Source organism: Micromys minutus (genome assembly GCF_963924665.1).
Source record: "Micromys minutus genome assembly, chromosome: 6".
In the NCBI taxonomy this organism is placed as follows: domain Eukaryota; kingdom Metazoa; phylum Chordata; class Mammalia; order Rodentia; family Muridae; genus Micromys; species Micromys minutus.
Window position 1 is genome coordinate 70,884,253 of NC_137975.1, and position 15,926 is coordinate 70,900,178.

Here is a 15,926-nt window from a genome sequence, read left to right on the forward strand (position 1 = left end):
TGCGAGGTTTTTTTGTTTGTTTGTTTGTTTGTTGTTTTGTTTGTTTTTTTAACAAATTAAAAGTGTCACAATGGGCCCTACCTGGAGAGATGACCCTAAATTGCTGTGGTGTTCCCTGTGCAGTCCCCAATCATTGTCCCTAAGTTACAACTCAGTGTGATTCCTCTCTCTGTCCCAGCATGCCAAGCTTCAAGTCTAGAGGTTTGTGTATTCAGGGGTTTTTAACATCAGTAGAACATTTATGTGTTTGTGTTTAAGTAATGTTAGGATTGATAATATTGAAACAAGACCAGATGAGGCAATTTTCTTTAAAACGCTTGCTTTATAACGTCATTTACGTTTACACTTAATATCAAATATGAAGAAGAGTGGGCAATAGAAAATAGTTTCTGGCTTTCCTCAATGAGGTCAAGAGGACCATGTGTCCAGGATTAGAGTTCAAGCAAGTATCTGGAAGGCAATCTGCAGCCTGAGCATTTAGGTACTTAAGAGCTGTTGTTTTGTTATTAATATTGAGGACGGTGGGAGCCACCAGCCCACAAAGCCAGGGAGGAACCTCATAAGCGTTGTACAGTGGAAAACTCACTCGGGTAGCACAGGGAGAAAATACAGGACCTTTGAGACTGGCTGAGTGATGGTAACGGGGATGGATGGGTAGGGTGGGATGGAGCTTGAAAATGCAGGGGAAGATTGAAGTTAGAGGCAGGGGTGTCTGATGTGGGATAATGAGTTTTCTGTCTGAGGAAGGAAGGAGGGTAAATTCTACTTAGGCTAGCTGCCTTAGAGATATCTGAGCACTATCCAAGTAGAGATAACCGAAGACAGTTCCGTATGACTTAGGTACTCATCTTAGGTTGGGAAGCCTCAGGCATACAGATGGTCGGAAGGGATGGGAGATGGGTGGATGGATGATTCTTGCCCCCTCTCTCCAGGGGAGATTTGCCAAGGAACTCTCCAGCCCTAAGTTCCCAGAGTTTCGAGACTCAGGAAACCTGGGTGGACTGGAGAGTAAAGCCTGGGTGAGATCAAGAGAAGAGAAGAAGGAAAGGAGGGCCCGAAGGGGGAGTCACCCCAGAGAAGCACTCCACGGAAGTCTTTTTGAAGGTCTGAAAGAGGCCGGACAATTGGCAAGAATTTCCTGAGTCCTTCAGCTCTGTATAACTGTCCATAAAACACAGGGACAGACTGTCTGTGGGCCTGATAGGTAGGGTTACAAACAACACCAAAGACAGCTTCCTGGGGCTGAGTGTGAACTTGGGGTGAGCTCATCAGTAGGCTCTACCCCTCTGTCCCAAACGCCTGTCTTAACATTTTCCTTCTTTTAGCCTTTTTCTTTTCTTTTAGTGTTGGGATGAACCTAGGGTCTCATCTATGTTGGCTTGGGAAGTGGTGGGAAGTTTTGCTTTCTCTGTCTCTGTGTCTCTGTCTGTCTGTCTGTCTGTCTGTCTGTCTCTCTCTCTCTCTCTCTCTCTCTGTGTGTGTGTGTGTCTGTCTGTCTGTCTCTGTCTCTCTGTCTGTATGTCTGTCTCTCTCTCTCTCTCTCTCTGTGTGTGTGTGTGTCTGTCTGTCTGTCTGTCTGTCTCTGTCTCTCTGTCTGTATATCTGTCTTTCTGTCTCTGTCTCTCTTCTCATTAGAAAGTTAATCTGGTAATCTTTTATGCTGAGTAAGGGAAATTTTAGATTACGCTTGGGATTTCACTGCTGGAAAAGACATGAGTTGTCTTCTGGGCTACCCCTTCTACTTGATAATTTCCTTATAGTTTGGCATCTTTGGGACTTGAGACCTATTCTGTGGGAAATCATAATGCCTTTTTTGATCAGCCTGGATGGAAAGGTGCTCCAGGCAGATTCTAAATAGTATCAGACCTCTTCTGAGCACTAATGTCCTCATAGCATTTGTCTCTACACTAACACAATAAAGACAACAAAAGCAGTGGTGCTTAGTTTAGTTTTGTTCCATTTTGAGCAGCTGTTTTAATCCTCAGTCAGATTCACACCTAAGCTAATTTGTGGGTCTCAGCTTTGGAGAGGTAAAAGAACTTCCTTAAAGCCAGGTTTCAAGCTCAACCGTACCTTTAGAGATCAGGAATCAGAGAACTTGTTTTCCTATTGTCAATGGGGGAGGGGGGCAAATTTACACCAGAAGTCTTGCTGTCTGATTGGCAGACATCTGCTGTAAAATTGCAACAGTAACACCTTTGTGTGTGTGTGTGTGTGTGTGTGTGAACCAGCATTGATTTTGCTGTCTTTTTCTAATGCACCGGAGAGGAAAGTAAACGTGCACGCTCGTTTTCCAAAGCCAGTGAACTCTTAGTCAAGTAAAATAACCTGCAGTTTATCAACGATCACGCTGTTGGATTGCAAAGACCTTTCAGCATGCGGCGTCTCAAGTTATCTTTGTTTTCTTCTGTTTCCCAGTCATACTGGGTTCAGAAATTAGTATTTTAGAGAAAAGAAGCAAATAGAGAAACTTCTCCAACACAAAGATGCTCTTGCGCCCCTGGGCAGTTCCAAGTTCTCGAAGGACACACCAAATGCCTGGTAAAAAACCTGAGCCAGAACTAAGTCCAGCGGCCACAAAACATCAATAGCAACAAGAAAAACAAACTCGGGGCGGGCTGGGAGGCTTATATAAACTGCCAGTGCTAGCTAGTTCCAACACCTACCGCGCTAGGCTTTCCCTACTCCACACCACCCTTACTACTCAGGCGCCTCTCTCGCCCCCTACTGGAAAGGAATAACAAATGTTTCAAAATTAAAGCGACGGGACAGAGTCACGTTGCTCCAACTCTATACTTAGAGAAACTTTAAGGCCAACTTAGCAAAGAAATTCCTCAAAGTCGGCCGTGCACCGGTTTGTATCCAGCGTCCCAAATGAACGAAAGCAAGATGCCCCTTTTATTGATCCGAAGAAAAAAGGACTAGCAAATTAAAAATTGAGGGACATTGGGAGAAAACGCAGAACTATAGCCCTTGGCTGTGGAGCGGCGGAGATGACGTCATCGCTTCTGCCGGAGAGGCTGGGGGTGGAGCAGCGGAGCGGGAGCCTCAGCGTTCGCCTCCGCCAAGGCTGCTGAGCCCACGTCAGGGGACGCGTCTGGATAAATAGGGTCCCACAATGGCCGTGGCCTGCTGCGCTCCGAGCTGCGGGGCTCGAGACTGGAGCTTCCCGCGCGGGTCGCTGCTCTGGAGGGTGAGTGCTGACGCTGCTGGTGCCCGTGCTGGTGGTCCGGGGCGATCGACAGCTAGACCCCCAAAACTCTCCGGACCCCCAGTGCGGACTGGAACTTCAGCAGGAAAGCTCACTCTGCTGCCCTAGGTAAAGACGTAAGGAGATCAGAGGGTCTGGAAGAGAAGGGTCCTCCCAACGGGGACCGCAGCCCAGGACAGTGAGATGCTCCTCTCCATCCTGGTGGCGTTATGCCTGTGGCTGCGCCTGGCGCTGGGAGTGCGCGGAGCGCCCTGCGAGGCTGTGCGCATCCCCATGTGCAGGCACATGCCCTGGAACATCACCCGGATGCCCAACCACCTGCACCACAGCACTCAGGAGAACGCCATCCTGGCCATCGAGCAGTACGAGGAGCTGGTGGATGTGAACTGCAGCTCCGTGCTGCGCTTCTTCCTCTGTGCCATGTACGCACCCATCTGTACCCTGGAGTTCCTGCACGATCCCATCAAGCCCTGCAAGTCTGTGTGCCAGCGCGCACGCGACGACTGCGAGCCCCTCATGAAGATGTATAACCACAGCTGGCCAGAGAGCCTGGCTTGTGATGAGCTGCCGGTCTATGACCGTGGAGTGTGCATCTCTCCGGAGGCGATAGTCACTGACCTTCCGGAAGGTAAGAGAAGAGAGGGTATCAGGGAAGACATGTTCCAGGGACCAACACACACTCAGGTGAGAAGCAGGTGGTTTCTGCCTAGAGCCCACCTGCTCCTGTCCCAGCATAGTTCACGGAGCCTTGGGGGAGATGGAGGGTAGGGAAGATTACCTTCTCGGGGATTTCTCAGGGGAGTGAAACATGCCAGAACTCCCTGAAGAACATGGAAAATAGGGGTGCTTGGGGGCAAACCACTTAAATGTTTGTATTTAAATAAGTACAAATAAATAGCAGAAACAGTGGCCTAGGCAAAGAAATATCATGGACACGGGTCGTGTAAACTTCCGTACTTAACCTTCTCTCTTGGCTGCCTTTGATGTCCCACCATGGGGTGGCTAATAGCACTCTTGGCGCAGGTTGAGAGTTCTTCCTCGAAGAGCAATAATAATTTCCACTCCCCACCCGGAGTAGAGTTTGTAAATGTAGTCGCCCTGCATCAACTCCACTCTGTCTATGTTGTGGTCCCTGAGCCGAGCACTGTGGCGTGTCGGTTAATCTGATCCTGTGTCGCTTCCTGCGATTTTCTTTTCTTTTATGCTGTTTTGGTGTTTTTGTTGGAAGGAGCCCTATGAGTTCATTTCTTGAAATGAAACCTGAGAACATGATTGCATTATTTGGTCGAGGCTTCTCCTAAACCAGATCATCCTCTATTTAAGGAGGCTGGGTCTAGTATGTGAGTCAATGGGGAATGTCGTGATTTGAGAACCTTGCTTTAAACTCCTGTCTTATGTGGAATATTGGAAGAATAGTTGAAATTAAACAGTTGCTTCAACTCCATTAAGCCTGGTTGATAATGTGTCTGCGGGCTGTTTCTGCGCTGCAGTATGAGATAGCAATGTGGAAAGGTTGTTCTAATAGAAGGCTATTAACTTGTTGGCTTGAAACAGCAGTATCAGGGTTTCTAGGGAGGGAGGGCTGAGACTGATCTAGGGAGGTGTCATGGATGTACATTTGTATCAAGTTCTGTCTGAAAAAGGAAATTCTTGACTCAGAGACTTCTTTCTTGGGCCCAGAGTGTACTGAGAAAGGTAGGTGACAATTACATTACTTTTACTATGGCAATATTGTGGTGGATGTTTGTGGTGGCTTGTAGCCTCCAGTGGTTTCTTACTCCATTTGAATGAGGGGAACCTGTTTGTGTTTCAGATGTGAAGTGGATAGACATCACACCAGATATGATGGTGCAAGAAAGGTCCTTTGATGCTGACTGCAAACGTCTTAGCCCTGGTGAGCTCCATCCTCAGGCTTCCTTTGCTTTGTGCTCAGAGTGATGTCCCTGCCCCACTGTACATGTATTTTATGTTTCTTTCAGATCGGTGCAAGTGCAAAAAGGTGAAGCCAACTTTGGCAACATACCTGAGCAAAAACTACAGCTATGGTAAGTCTTCTGATATATATAAGGGCAAGTGCTCGCTCTGGGGACTTGGCACACCAAGGCACTGAAATCACATGGGATTGGATCGAGTAGTCAAGGAGAAGGGGGTATTGGATGGGTAATTACACGGTTTCTGGGCCACTCAACAACCACAAAGCTTCTTTTCTGGGTAAATGAAAGCAAGCACAAGAGACAGAACACATAAAAGTGGTCTTAGGCCTCATCTCTTGGACTTGAATAAACCATTCAGTACTTCCTCCAAAAGAAAAACAAACCAACCATGCTATTTTAAAAGTTTTGAGTATTTCTAGTTATCTGCCATTACTTGGAAATAGAATTTACTATGTTCTTTAAGATTTGCACTTGAGATCAGACACAATTTGATAGTTTGCACTGGGACATACCTGCACACACATACACCATGCATACATATCCATAAAACAAAGAGAAAAAAAAACAAACAAAGTGTATACTTTGGCTATTTAATATTGTATTGCATTTCTCATCTTTTAAATTCCTTCTAAAATAACAAGGACCAAAAGAGTAACAGGGAAGATATAGTTTCTTCATCAACTTGGTTTTCACATTTTAACTGAAATCATGTAATCTCGGTTTAAAAAAAAAAAACTTCAGATAATTTATAAAGTAAGAGAGATATGGAACTCTTGGGAAACAACCTGTAGCTCAGCTGTCAGAATTCAGAGTCACTAATAACCCATGTGGATTATTCAACTACAGAAAAATTCATTTTTTTCCAACTAGTTTCCCCCAGCTTTGTACCATGTTTTATGTGAATATTGTCTTGATCTGTTCTGCTTAGTGCTTCATCTGACAGTGTCTCCATTGGTTCCAACCAGAGTTTGGCTGCTACCATTATCTCTGGGGTACCATGCTTTGAGCCATGCTGATAATGCATTGTTCAGCTGGTGTGCTGTTTGGTTCTTCCTCAAGCAGCTTCAAAATGGTGGAGTTCAAAACAGAACAGTGTTGGGCTGATAGGCAACTCCAGAAGAAGCACTAAGTAGGAGCAAGATCCAAACGGGATGGAACTTAAAACTTGATCAGATATGGCGTCCTGTAATAACAACCTCATCTCCACTTTCTGGAACTTTTATTATCATGTGACATCAATGAACCGAGAACAGCAACTTTCACAGAGTCCTTGCAGTTGGAATATGATAACGTCAGGTCTCGGGCTGTCCAAATATCTAAAAATGAGCTGGGCCTGTATTATAAGAGGATTTCTGGTGGTTAGACAAAAGCCAGTATTCCCGAGGGACCTGGCAGTTATGACTAATGAATTCCTCTGTAAAAGGTAATTCAAACAAAATATGGTGACTAAAACGGAGCTTTAACTTGGCCCCCAAAGCTATGCCTAACATCCAACTCAACAGAGGGAAAGTAGAAATGGATAAAGATTGACAGAAAAGTCTGGTCGATCAGTAAGCTCAATTTCAGGCCAATATTGACCTTCTAATTGCCTTTTCATTCTGTGGTGTGATTCATTAGTTGTAGGACAATGCTGACGATAACATGCTTTGCATCTAGCAGTGTGGATTTTCTGCCTGTATTGGGCAGCCTGAGCATGAGCTTAATTACAGGAATAACATTTTCAGAGAGTTTCTGGATTTGGCCCCCAAACACTGTCTCTAATATCTCCCAAAGGTTTCCATAACAACACTTACTTGAGTTTTCGATTGCAGTTATCCATGCCAAAATAAAAGCAGTCCAGAGGAGTGGCTGCAATGAGGTCACAACTGTGATAGATGTAAAAGAGATCTTCAAGTCATCGTCACCTATCCCTCGGACGCAAGTCCCCCTCATTACCAATTCCTCCTGCCAATGTCCACACATCCTGCCCCATCAAGATGTCCTAATCATGTGTTATGAGCGGCGTTCAAGGTAGGTTGCAGGAAGCAGAGAAACTACATATGAAGGGTGACTCTCAACCAGCAGCCATGGCTTTAAAGAACAAAGTAATACCAGTTGAATTAAAAAGTATTTTAGTAAATGTCTCTTCTGAGATGCTTAGTTAGGGTTTTTACTGCTGTGAACGGATGCCATGACCAAAGCAACTCTTGGGGCTGGCTGCAGGTTCAGAGGTTCAGTTCATAATCATCAAGGTGGTAAGATGGCAGCATCCAGACAAACAATATGCTGGGGGAGCTGAGAGTACTACAACTTCATCTGAAGGTTGTTAACCTCCAGGCAGCTAGCGTGAGGGTCTTAAAGCCCACGCTCATAGTGACACACCCACTCCAACAAGAACAAACCTCCAAATGGCACCACTTCCTGAGCCAAGCATATAAAAATCATCACAGATGCTATATTTCCTAAATGTCAGTTTATTTATAATATGAATAGTATAATCTAGTTTATAGGATGAATGGAATTTAGAAAAATATTTTCAAAGAGTCTTCAAAACACTATTTCAGAATCCATTAGCTGATTTGAAATATATGCACAAGTAAATTATTTTGAGTAACAGTAGCTATGTTAAGTCATTATATTAGTCTCATAGAACATTGAGCACACACACACACACACACACACACACACACACACCGCTTACATAGAAACTTTAAATTAGTTTCTGGATCTGAGAATATATCACTATCAAATTAAGTCATTACAAAGCAAAGTTTAATTAAATAACCACACATATACCTCTATCTGGGAGTGCTGCTGTTCTACCCAAATGCTCCCTGTGTTTTGTTTTCCCCATACATCAGTACATTCCTAAGAAAGAAGACATGAACTCTGCAGCTCACATCCTAAGACAAAGCCCATACCTAACTGTGATTTCATCTAAAAAAAAAAGTCATGTATTTTTGTTTAAGAAGCTCTCTCTCATTCTCTGATACTCATGCTGGTATGTTGCTTCTTGGAAAAGCCCAAGACTTTGTTCCTGTAAAGAGCAAAGCAGACACCTCTTTTAACAATATCCTAATTTCAGTGCCTAGCTGTGCCTTCCATCAGTCCTTGATTCCTCCCCCATTGCACTGCCCTATCTTAGCTTTCCAGCTGTTCTACTTGCAACTGTCTCGTGACTGGACAGTGCTCTGAACTCTTGCATCATGTTGCTGTAGTGGACCAGGGTTCATTTAGGGACATACGAGTCACTAGATTTATTAGTCACTAGATATTTTGGGGGGGGGCATCGGAGGGGGTTATAGACTCATCCAATGCAAATATTTTTCTATGTGTCTGGGATTTATGTAAAGAAGATTTTGAAAGTAATTAGAGATCTATCTTTTGAGAGCCATAAAACTGGCATGAAGCTACTCTTTTTGGATCCCAGTAGTTCAAGAATAGTCAGGACAATAACCCAAAGAAAATGTTTTCTTTTTTCTTTTTTTCAAAATCCCCAATGCTGAGGGCTGTACCTAGTGCCCCATGTGCATCGTGAGCCAAATTCTTTAATGCTTAGTTAAACTTCAGCCCTTGGCTTACTTTTTATTTTTAAGACAATGTCGTAAGACTAACCTTGAACTCATTCTGTAGCTCAGGCAAAACTCAGACTTGTGAGCTTCCTGCCTCAGTATTCGTCCCAGGTAGCTGGAAGTACAGACATGCCAAAAGGAGACCCAGCTAAGAGGAATCTTCTTGAAAATAATGAGAACAAATAAAAGAATGCTTTATTATGAAGGACATGAGCCAAAACAATAGAATATAAATATGTTAGTTGCAAATATATTTATTTGAAAAAAAAGTCTGTCTTCTCACTGCATTATGAAACAAATTTAGAATGGGTGACCATTTAAACAACATGGTCAGAAAGGACAAAAGTAGATAATTAGAAATCCGACCCTTGAAAGACAAAGTGCTCTGTAAGCACAAAAGCAAGAATGTGCAAGGGAAATGTTGGTGCACATTGTTGCTAGATGATGTTCTATTTTGTGCACAACAGTCACAAAAGCATATAGAAAAGGACATGCCTCTGTAACAGATGTGATGAGAATGGAGATATTCTCTAAAATTAGCATTTAACGTGTTGAGAACACAGTGCAAAAATGTCTGCATGAATCCACTCAGAAAATCTCCATAAGTAGTAGATAAATATAGAAATTTACCTTTGTATTTCCAAAGCTCAAATGAGCAAAAGATTCTGCTTTTAATTAATGTTTTAATGGTAGTGAATTAGATGGGAATGAGGCTGTTTTAAAAACAACTGGTACTCTATTGAAAATCTGTTTTTTAAACAGTTCATTTATTCTCACTTTATGTGTGGGGGCTGTTTTGTCATATGTAGACTGTGCATCATATGTATGCAGATGCCATGGAAACCATAAGAGGCCATTATATCCTCTGAAACTGGAGGCAACAGCTGTTTGTTGGCATCTGTGTTGATGCTGGGACTTGAACTCAGGTCTTCTGCAAGATTAATGAGTTTTCTTAACTATACACTATCACTCTCCCTCTCCTTTTCTCTATCTCTCTCTATCTGTGTCCCTGTGTCTCTCTGACTCTGTCTCTCTCTTACACACACACACACACACACACACACACACACACACACACACACACACACAGATGGCCCCTTTTGGCCTAGAATCTAGAATGCTACTTTCAGAACCTAAGGGAAACAGTAAGCCAGTGCACACTATTCTGTGCAAGGATATTCAGCACAGTAAGTGGAGAGTAGAGAACAGCTAAATAGATTTTCACAATTATACTATGTATTATTTATAGTTTATTTATGTTTTTCTAATTATTCCAAAAAACAAATATAAGAATGAAAAGTAATGTAAAGTATTTTGTCTACATATAAAATGTGCTCATAAAAACATATGGGAACAAGAAAAATCCATAGATCTTTACCAGTGGATATACAGGTTGTAGGGATTTGAAAACAAGTATGATTTTCTGTATGGATATTTTACCTTTATAATCAAATTTTAATTGTCTGAAAATTTACTTTTTCAGAATGATGCTTCTTGAAAATTGTTTAGTTGAGAAATGGAGAGATCAACTCAGCAGAAGGTCCCTGGTAAGTATAATGAACAACATGGCAGGAATGGGTAAAAATCACAGTAAGAAAATTCGACAGATTGGGAGCTTGGTCACAATATTTTCTCTCTAAGCTCTCACAGGAACCACTAATGGCAAGAGCACCTGCTGTTTGTTTGTTTTGTTTTTTTAACTTTTTTTATTGGATATTCTCTGCATTTACATTTCAGATGTTATTCCTTTCCCACAATCCCATCCTGCCTCCTCCTCCCATTGCCTCCATGAAGGTGCTCCCTCTCCCAACCACCCTCTCCCACCTCAGCTCCTTAGTGTTCCCCTACACTGGGAGAGAACAAGCCTGCGCTGGACCAAAGGCCTCTCCTCCCACTGATATCAGACAATACTATCCTCTACTACATATGCACCTCGGGCCATGGGTCTCTCCATGTGTGCTCACAACTGCTGTTTGAGTCTGCAGTTGAGAATCACACCCAATTACCAGCAACTGTTGTTCAGCTTCACAGTTGGCACAGTTATATTCGGTTATAAGGCGGTTATGTCCAGGTTAAATTGGGCCTTTTTGTTTCTTTCTTGTATAACAACTTAGTCAATACAGTGAAGAGTATAGAAAATTGGAATTCACTGGGGTTGGAATCAACATATTGTTGTAGGTATGCAAATATTTCTAAAACAAATACACAACTTACCATGCTATGGTGCATATAAAATAATGTAAAGCCTGTCTCTGTGAAAAAGTGGTCAGATGTATAATTTCAATGGTACCATCATTTCCATATTGATGATTACATTAGAGTTACAATATTCTCCTCACCCCGGATGAAAATCATCTGCAACTTAAAATGGTAACTGGTTAAAAACTTTTAAAGCACACTGGCTCCTCAAAATCAATTTAGACATAGAGAGGAGAATTTATATTTTAGTTATTCAAAAGAAATTGTTCCTACTCAGTTTTTTGGTTTGTGAGAATAAAAATACTTAGGGAAGGCAGGCCAGTGTATGAAGAATTTACTCAGGAGAAAGGCAGCTAAAGACCAAGCATGCTTACAACATAGAACCTCACACCACATGTCAGATCTGTGATAAGTCTCCTATCAGAGACCCAGGAGCTACTTGGCAAGTGCGCTCACTGATATGAGGCACAATATTGTAGCAGAATTGTATTTCTGATTCCCAAGACAAAAATATAATTGAAAAGTCAGTGGAGAAATGAATTCAACCTCTGATCTCCACACTTCACATTTTGTGTTCATACACACCAAATAAATAAATAAACAGCTGAATGAATGAATGAATGAATGAATGAATGAATGAAGACCACAACTTTTGTTCAGAGGGAAACTTGGTTATCTGTCAGGTGACTCATTCCTCGCTGCTCTGGGCACTTTAGTGGGTTACAACAAATCCCTATCTGCTTCTCTGTGTCTCGTGTTTTGGTTTTTTTGTTTATTTGGTTTTTTTCTGCATCTGATAATACTTCAAAAATGTAACACAATACAATAAGTCATTTTGAGAAAGACCACTTTTATTACAGCATGCTGCAATAGTTTTATTCTTGATATTATCTTTTACTGTGCCCAACATATTAGTTAAACCTTATGGTACATATATATAGGCAACAAAAGGCATAGCATCTGCCAAGCCCAGTACTGTGCATGGTCAACATTATGCACATGAGATCTTGCCATGCTACAGTGAAGAGTGGTTTTGCTTTGTTTTAGATATAGGTAATTTCTTCAGTTTAGAAAATCACTGGCTTTGCAGGGAGACTATATCCATTACTACTTTTAGCAATAGCAACATTAGTTGAGAAAGCTTTGTTGTGTGGAGATACTGTATTGAGGCTGGCCATTAGAAGCACACAGCTAGGGCTCGAACTCTAGAAACATTGAATTCTGGCAAGTTTTAATGGCTGTGTGCATAACCTCTATATGCTCATTTACTGCTGGTGACACCAGTGCCCAGAAGCTTTGTTTTGGGCTTCAAAGAAATTATGAGTGTTGAGACTTCTTTGCACACAGAGCACTTTCCAATCACTGTGTGCGTGGTACGTGCCCAGCACAGGGAATCTACAGTAATTGCCAGGGCATTGCAGAAGAGCTGTGCTAATCTGAAAGCTCACGGGTCCGTTCTGGTATCAGCCGAACAGCATAAAAGGATGACATGTAACATTTACAAATTGCCTCCCAGCAGTGGGAAGAGAGGCTTCGGGAACAGCAGAGAACAGTTCCGGACAAGAAGCAACCGGCCAGCCGCACGAGTCGCAGTAACCCCCCAAAGCCAAAGGGAAGGCCACCTGCTCCCAAACCTGCCAGTCCTAAGAAGAACATCAAAGCTAGAAGTGCCCCCAAAAAACCAAACCAGAAAAAAAGTGCGAGCTAATTCCTTTCCATGTTGGAGCCACCTTTACAGGATAAGGTGGTGCTGCCTGGGACAGCTAACAGAAGGCCACACACCACTTGCCTTAGGACCTACTGAGGTTCTCTCTCTAGACACATCCTGCAGCATTTCTCTTAATGATAGTTTTGGTGTTCCTCTTTAAGCCACAGAGCCCTGTTACTTGTTGGTTTTCTGGTGTGGAAAGTACATGAGGGGAAGGTGGTGGAAGGGTACTGTGCTCAGAGTCGCTTGTGAGCACACTGTGTGACCTTCTGTTTGGAGAGTTTGACCTAATATGTACATTATAACATTCACATGCTATGTCAAACAAAATTTTTTTTGATAAAATATTGAGTATCCTTTGACTTCTGCTAGGAAGTTAGTGATATATATTATTGAAAACTTTTTTTTTTTTGACAAAGGCAGGGGGGATGATACCCAAAAGACCTTCACGAATTTGCTGTCTGCAGAAAGATTTTTCTGATGAATGGGGTTTTGAAAAGCTTGAGGCATGGGTTGTGGGAAATGGCAATATGTGTTTGTCAGACACTGAATTCTGTCTTTAGCTAGAAACTTCGAAAACAAAGCTGTAAGTGACATGTAAAGAGAGCCAGACTGTCAATGACTAGGTTCTTGTCTGGCTGCCACACATCCTGGAGATGTTCCTCGACAGTGACCCATGAGCTACCCCATAAACAGTATGCTTCATTTTTCCTGTGTGACTCAGGTACCGAGGAGACATCTTGGCTAATCCATCAAGAGAGCTGGGCCATCTCACTCCAGGGCATCATAGTTCTTCCAGTCATGAATAGGACAGGATATTCTCTGTGCACTTACAGGTACTCACAGCCTCCACTCAGTGTCTGTGAAGCTATGCTGGCTCGGATGCCCGAGCTGGTTCACACAGTGTGCTATGCCGGAGGCACCATGCTCACTGTTTTCCTAGCAGAATTAGCAGAACAACATGAAAGCTTAAGACTTAGATTTACCATTGGCCCCAATGGTCAGAGGAAAGTTAAGTGATGTACCATAATCATAGTCACTGAGATACAAACTGAGATGAACAGTACAGGGGCAATGAGGAGAAACATTTCTATGGGGAAGTACTGAGTACCCACTAGTTGCCTGATGGGGCTTTAGCTTTGCTTGCAGAATAACCTCAATCTGCTAAAGAAACCTAACAACAACAATAGAATACAAATAAGGGATCCTGCTGTATCAAGCAGACTCACTGACTCGTAAGGCCACCCAGTTAGGTATTCACATAACATCTAAACTCTGAGATCTCGGGACAAGTCATAATGATCTATTGATAGCCTATGCAGCCTGTTAGCACAAGAGGATTGATTGATTGACAGAGCAGAGTTAGAAAGAGAATCCATTGCACTCTGTGGAAAAGGAGGAAAAATGCTTCTGTAAAATTATTTTCAGTGGAAAACTTCAATAAAAGTTGGGGAATGACTTTATAAACCCAAGTAATGTTTATGTTAAAGATTTAACTCAAATGACGTAGTGAGCATTACACAAAATACTAAATGTTGTCTGGGGAGATCGCTTTAGTCAGCTGTGTGAGCATGAAGACCTGAATTTGATCCTAGAATCCATGTATAATAGCTGAGCTTGACTAGCAGGTTTGTATTTCCAGTGCTGTGAAGAAGACAGGCAGATCCCTGAGGGAAATGGGGGTTCAAGTCCAGGCAGATAATCTGCCACCAGCAGACAGACAAGTGGGATCATCCCATGTCTCTGACCCAGCCACAGCATGGTCAGCTGCTGACAGAGAGCTCAGTTGTTCTCAGTAGACAGCATACGTATTCAGTCGCAGATAAGTGACAGTGCTTCTGTCAAGGATTGCAAACATGGCTTCGAGGAAGCTTACTCCCCTAGAGTAAGAAAATGTAATAGTTTCTTAAGCCAAGAGAAAGTCAAATGTCCCTGAGGCTCCAGCCCACCTGCTGAGGAGAAATGAATTTATGCTTGTCTTTAGAGTTTCCATTGCTGTAAAGAGACATTATGACTAATTAACTGGGGCTGGCTTACTGGTTCTGAGCTTCAGTCCCTTACCTTCATGACTGGAAGCATAGCAGTGTTCAGGTGCTGGAGGAGCTGAGAGTTCTATATCATCATCCAAAGGAAGCCAAAAGCAGACTGTCTTCAGGCAGCTAGGAGGAGGGTCTCAAGGCCCACTCCCACAGTGACAGACTTCCTCCAACAAGGCCACATCTCCCAATAATGCCATTCTCTGGGCCAAGAATATTCAAACCACCACAATGCTAAAAACCACCTGTCACCCCAAAACACGTTTGTAATATTTTAAGGTAAAAAATGCAAATCCCCTCCCCCAGTCCAGCCTCTTTACCCTCCCCAATTGTCTCCACAACTCAGTCTCCCTCTTACTGTAAACCATGCACAAGCCAGAGATTCCTGGAGCTACACCCATTGGGGACAGGAAGGAAAGAGAACCTGGATGATATGAATGTGGGTGGATGGAGAGCTTGTTCTACTCCCTAAAACAGATCCAGGATGCCCAATTCCAGTGGGAGATGGGATGGGTGGGATACATTTTCAAGACCCAAAAATGAACAGGCACAGTTATTCTTGTTGTCATGTGGTTCCGTTGGGACTGGTAGACAGACAAGCCCAGGGCTGCCAGGTGAGTAACTGCTGCTCCAGTTGAATTTCCTAGCCAACTGATCACTGTTCGTCAGCACAATTTAGACACCACATCAACTGTCTGTAGAAGAGAATGTGCAAACAATTCAGTGACTGGCAGATCTACCCAACTATTTAGCAGTTGAGATAACTCAACTCTTCTCCTTCCTAATGTATAGTCATCCACTTAAAAGTTTTGCACTAATGCCTATTTTTCTTATCTACGCAAAAACCCTTAATGTCTAGGAGTGTCTTTGCACCCAGACTTAGCTGTTTGGGGATTGGGGATGATTATTAAATGAGATCATGGAAAATATTTTACTCTATCAGCAACTCAACACACCAAACATCTGGTGCAGACAGATCCTAAAAGTTTATTTGGAAGTATAAACCACGACCCAGGTATAAACTCCTGGGCCCATTTTGACTGAACACAATAGGGAGCAGTGGTTATGAGCTAACCCCATGTAAATACCATGCTGGCAAGAGTTATTAACATCCAATCATAGCCTTGATTCTAGGTTCATTGATTTCTTAAAGAGACCTTCAGTTCTGTCTCTTGATCCAAGAGCAAGTTGGTCACAGGAAGAAGTAGAGAATAGCTCCATCATTGGTTTAAGGTAAAATTCTTTTACCATCCTAGATGTAGCCTGGTAAATTTAATCCATCAAAGG

The 15,926-nt window shown here is 42.8% G+C and overlaps 1 protein-coding gene across 1 annotated transcript; it reads left to right on the plus strand.

Annotated features, from left to right (window-relative positions):
* Window positions 1-3,109: 3,109 nt before the first annotated feature.
* SFRP4 (secreted frizzled related protein 4) lies at window positions 3,110-13,884 on the plus strand. Its single transcript, XM_080918047.1, has 6 exons — window positions 3,110-3,839; window positions 5,025-5,105; window positions 5,191-5,256; window positions 6,957-7,155; window positions 10,180-10,243; window positions 12,412-13,884. Exons 1-6 carry the CDS (start codon window positions 3,395-3,397, stop codon window positions 12,601-12,603), a joined length of 1,047 nt encoding a protein of 348 aa, XP_080774173.1. The 5' UTR covers window positions 3,110-3,394; the 3' UTR covers window positions 12,604-13,884.
* The last annotated feature ends 2,042 nt before the right edge of the window (window positions 13,885-15,926 follow it).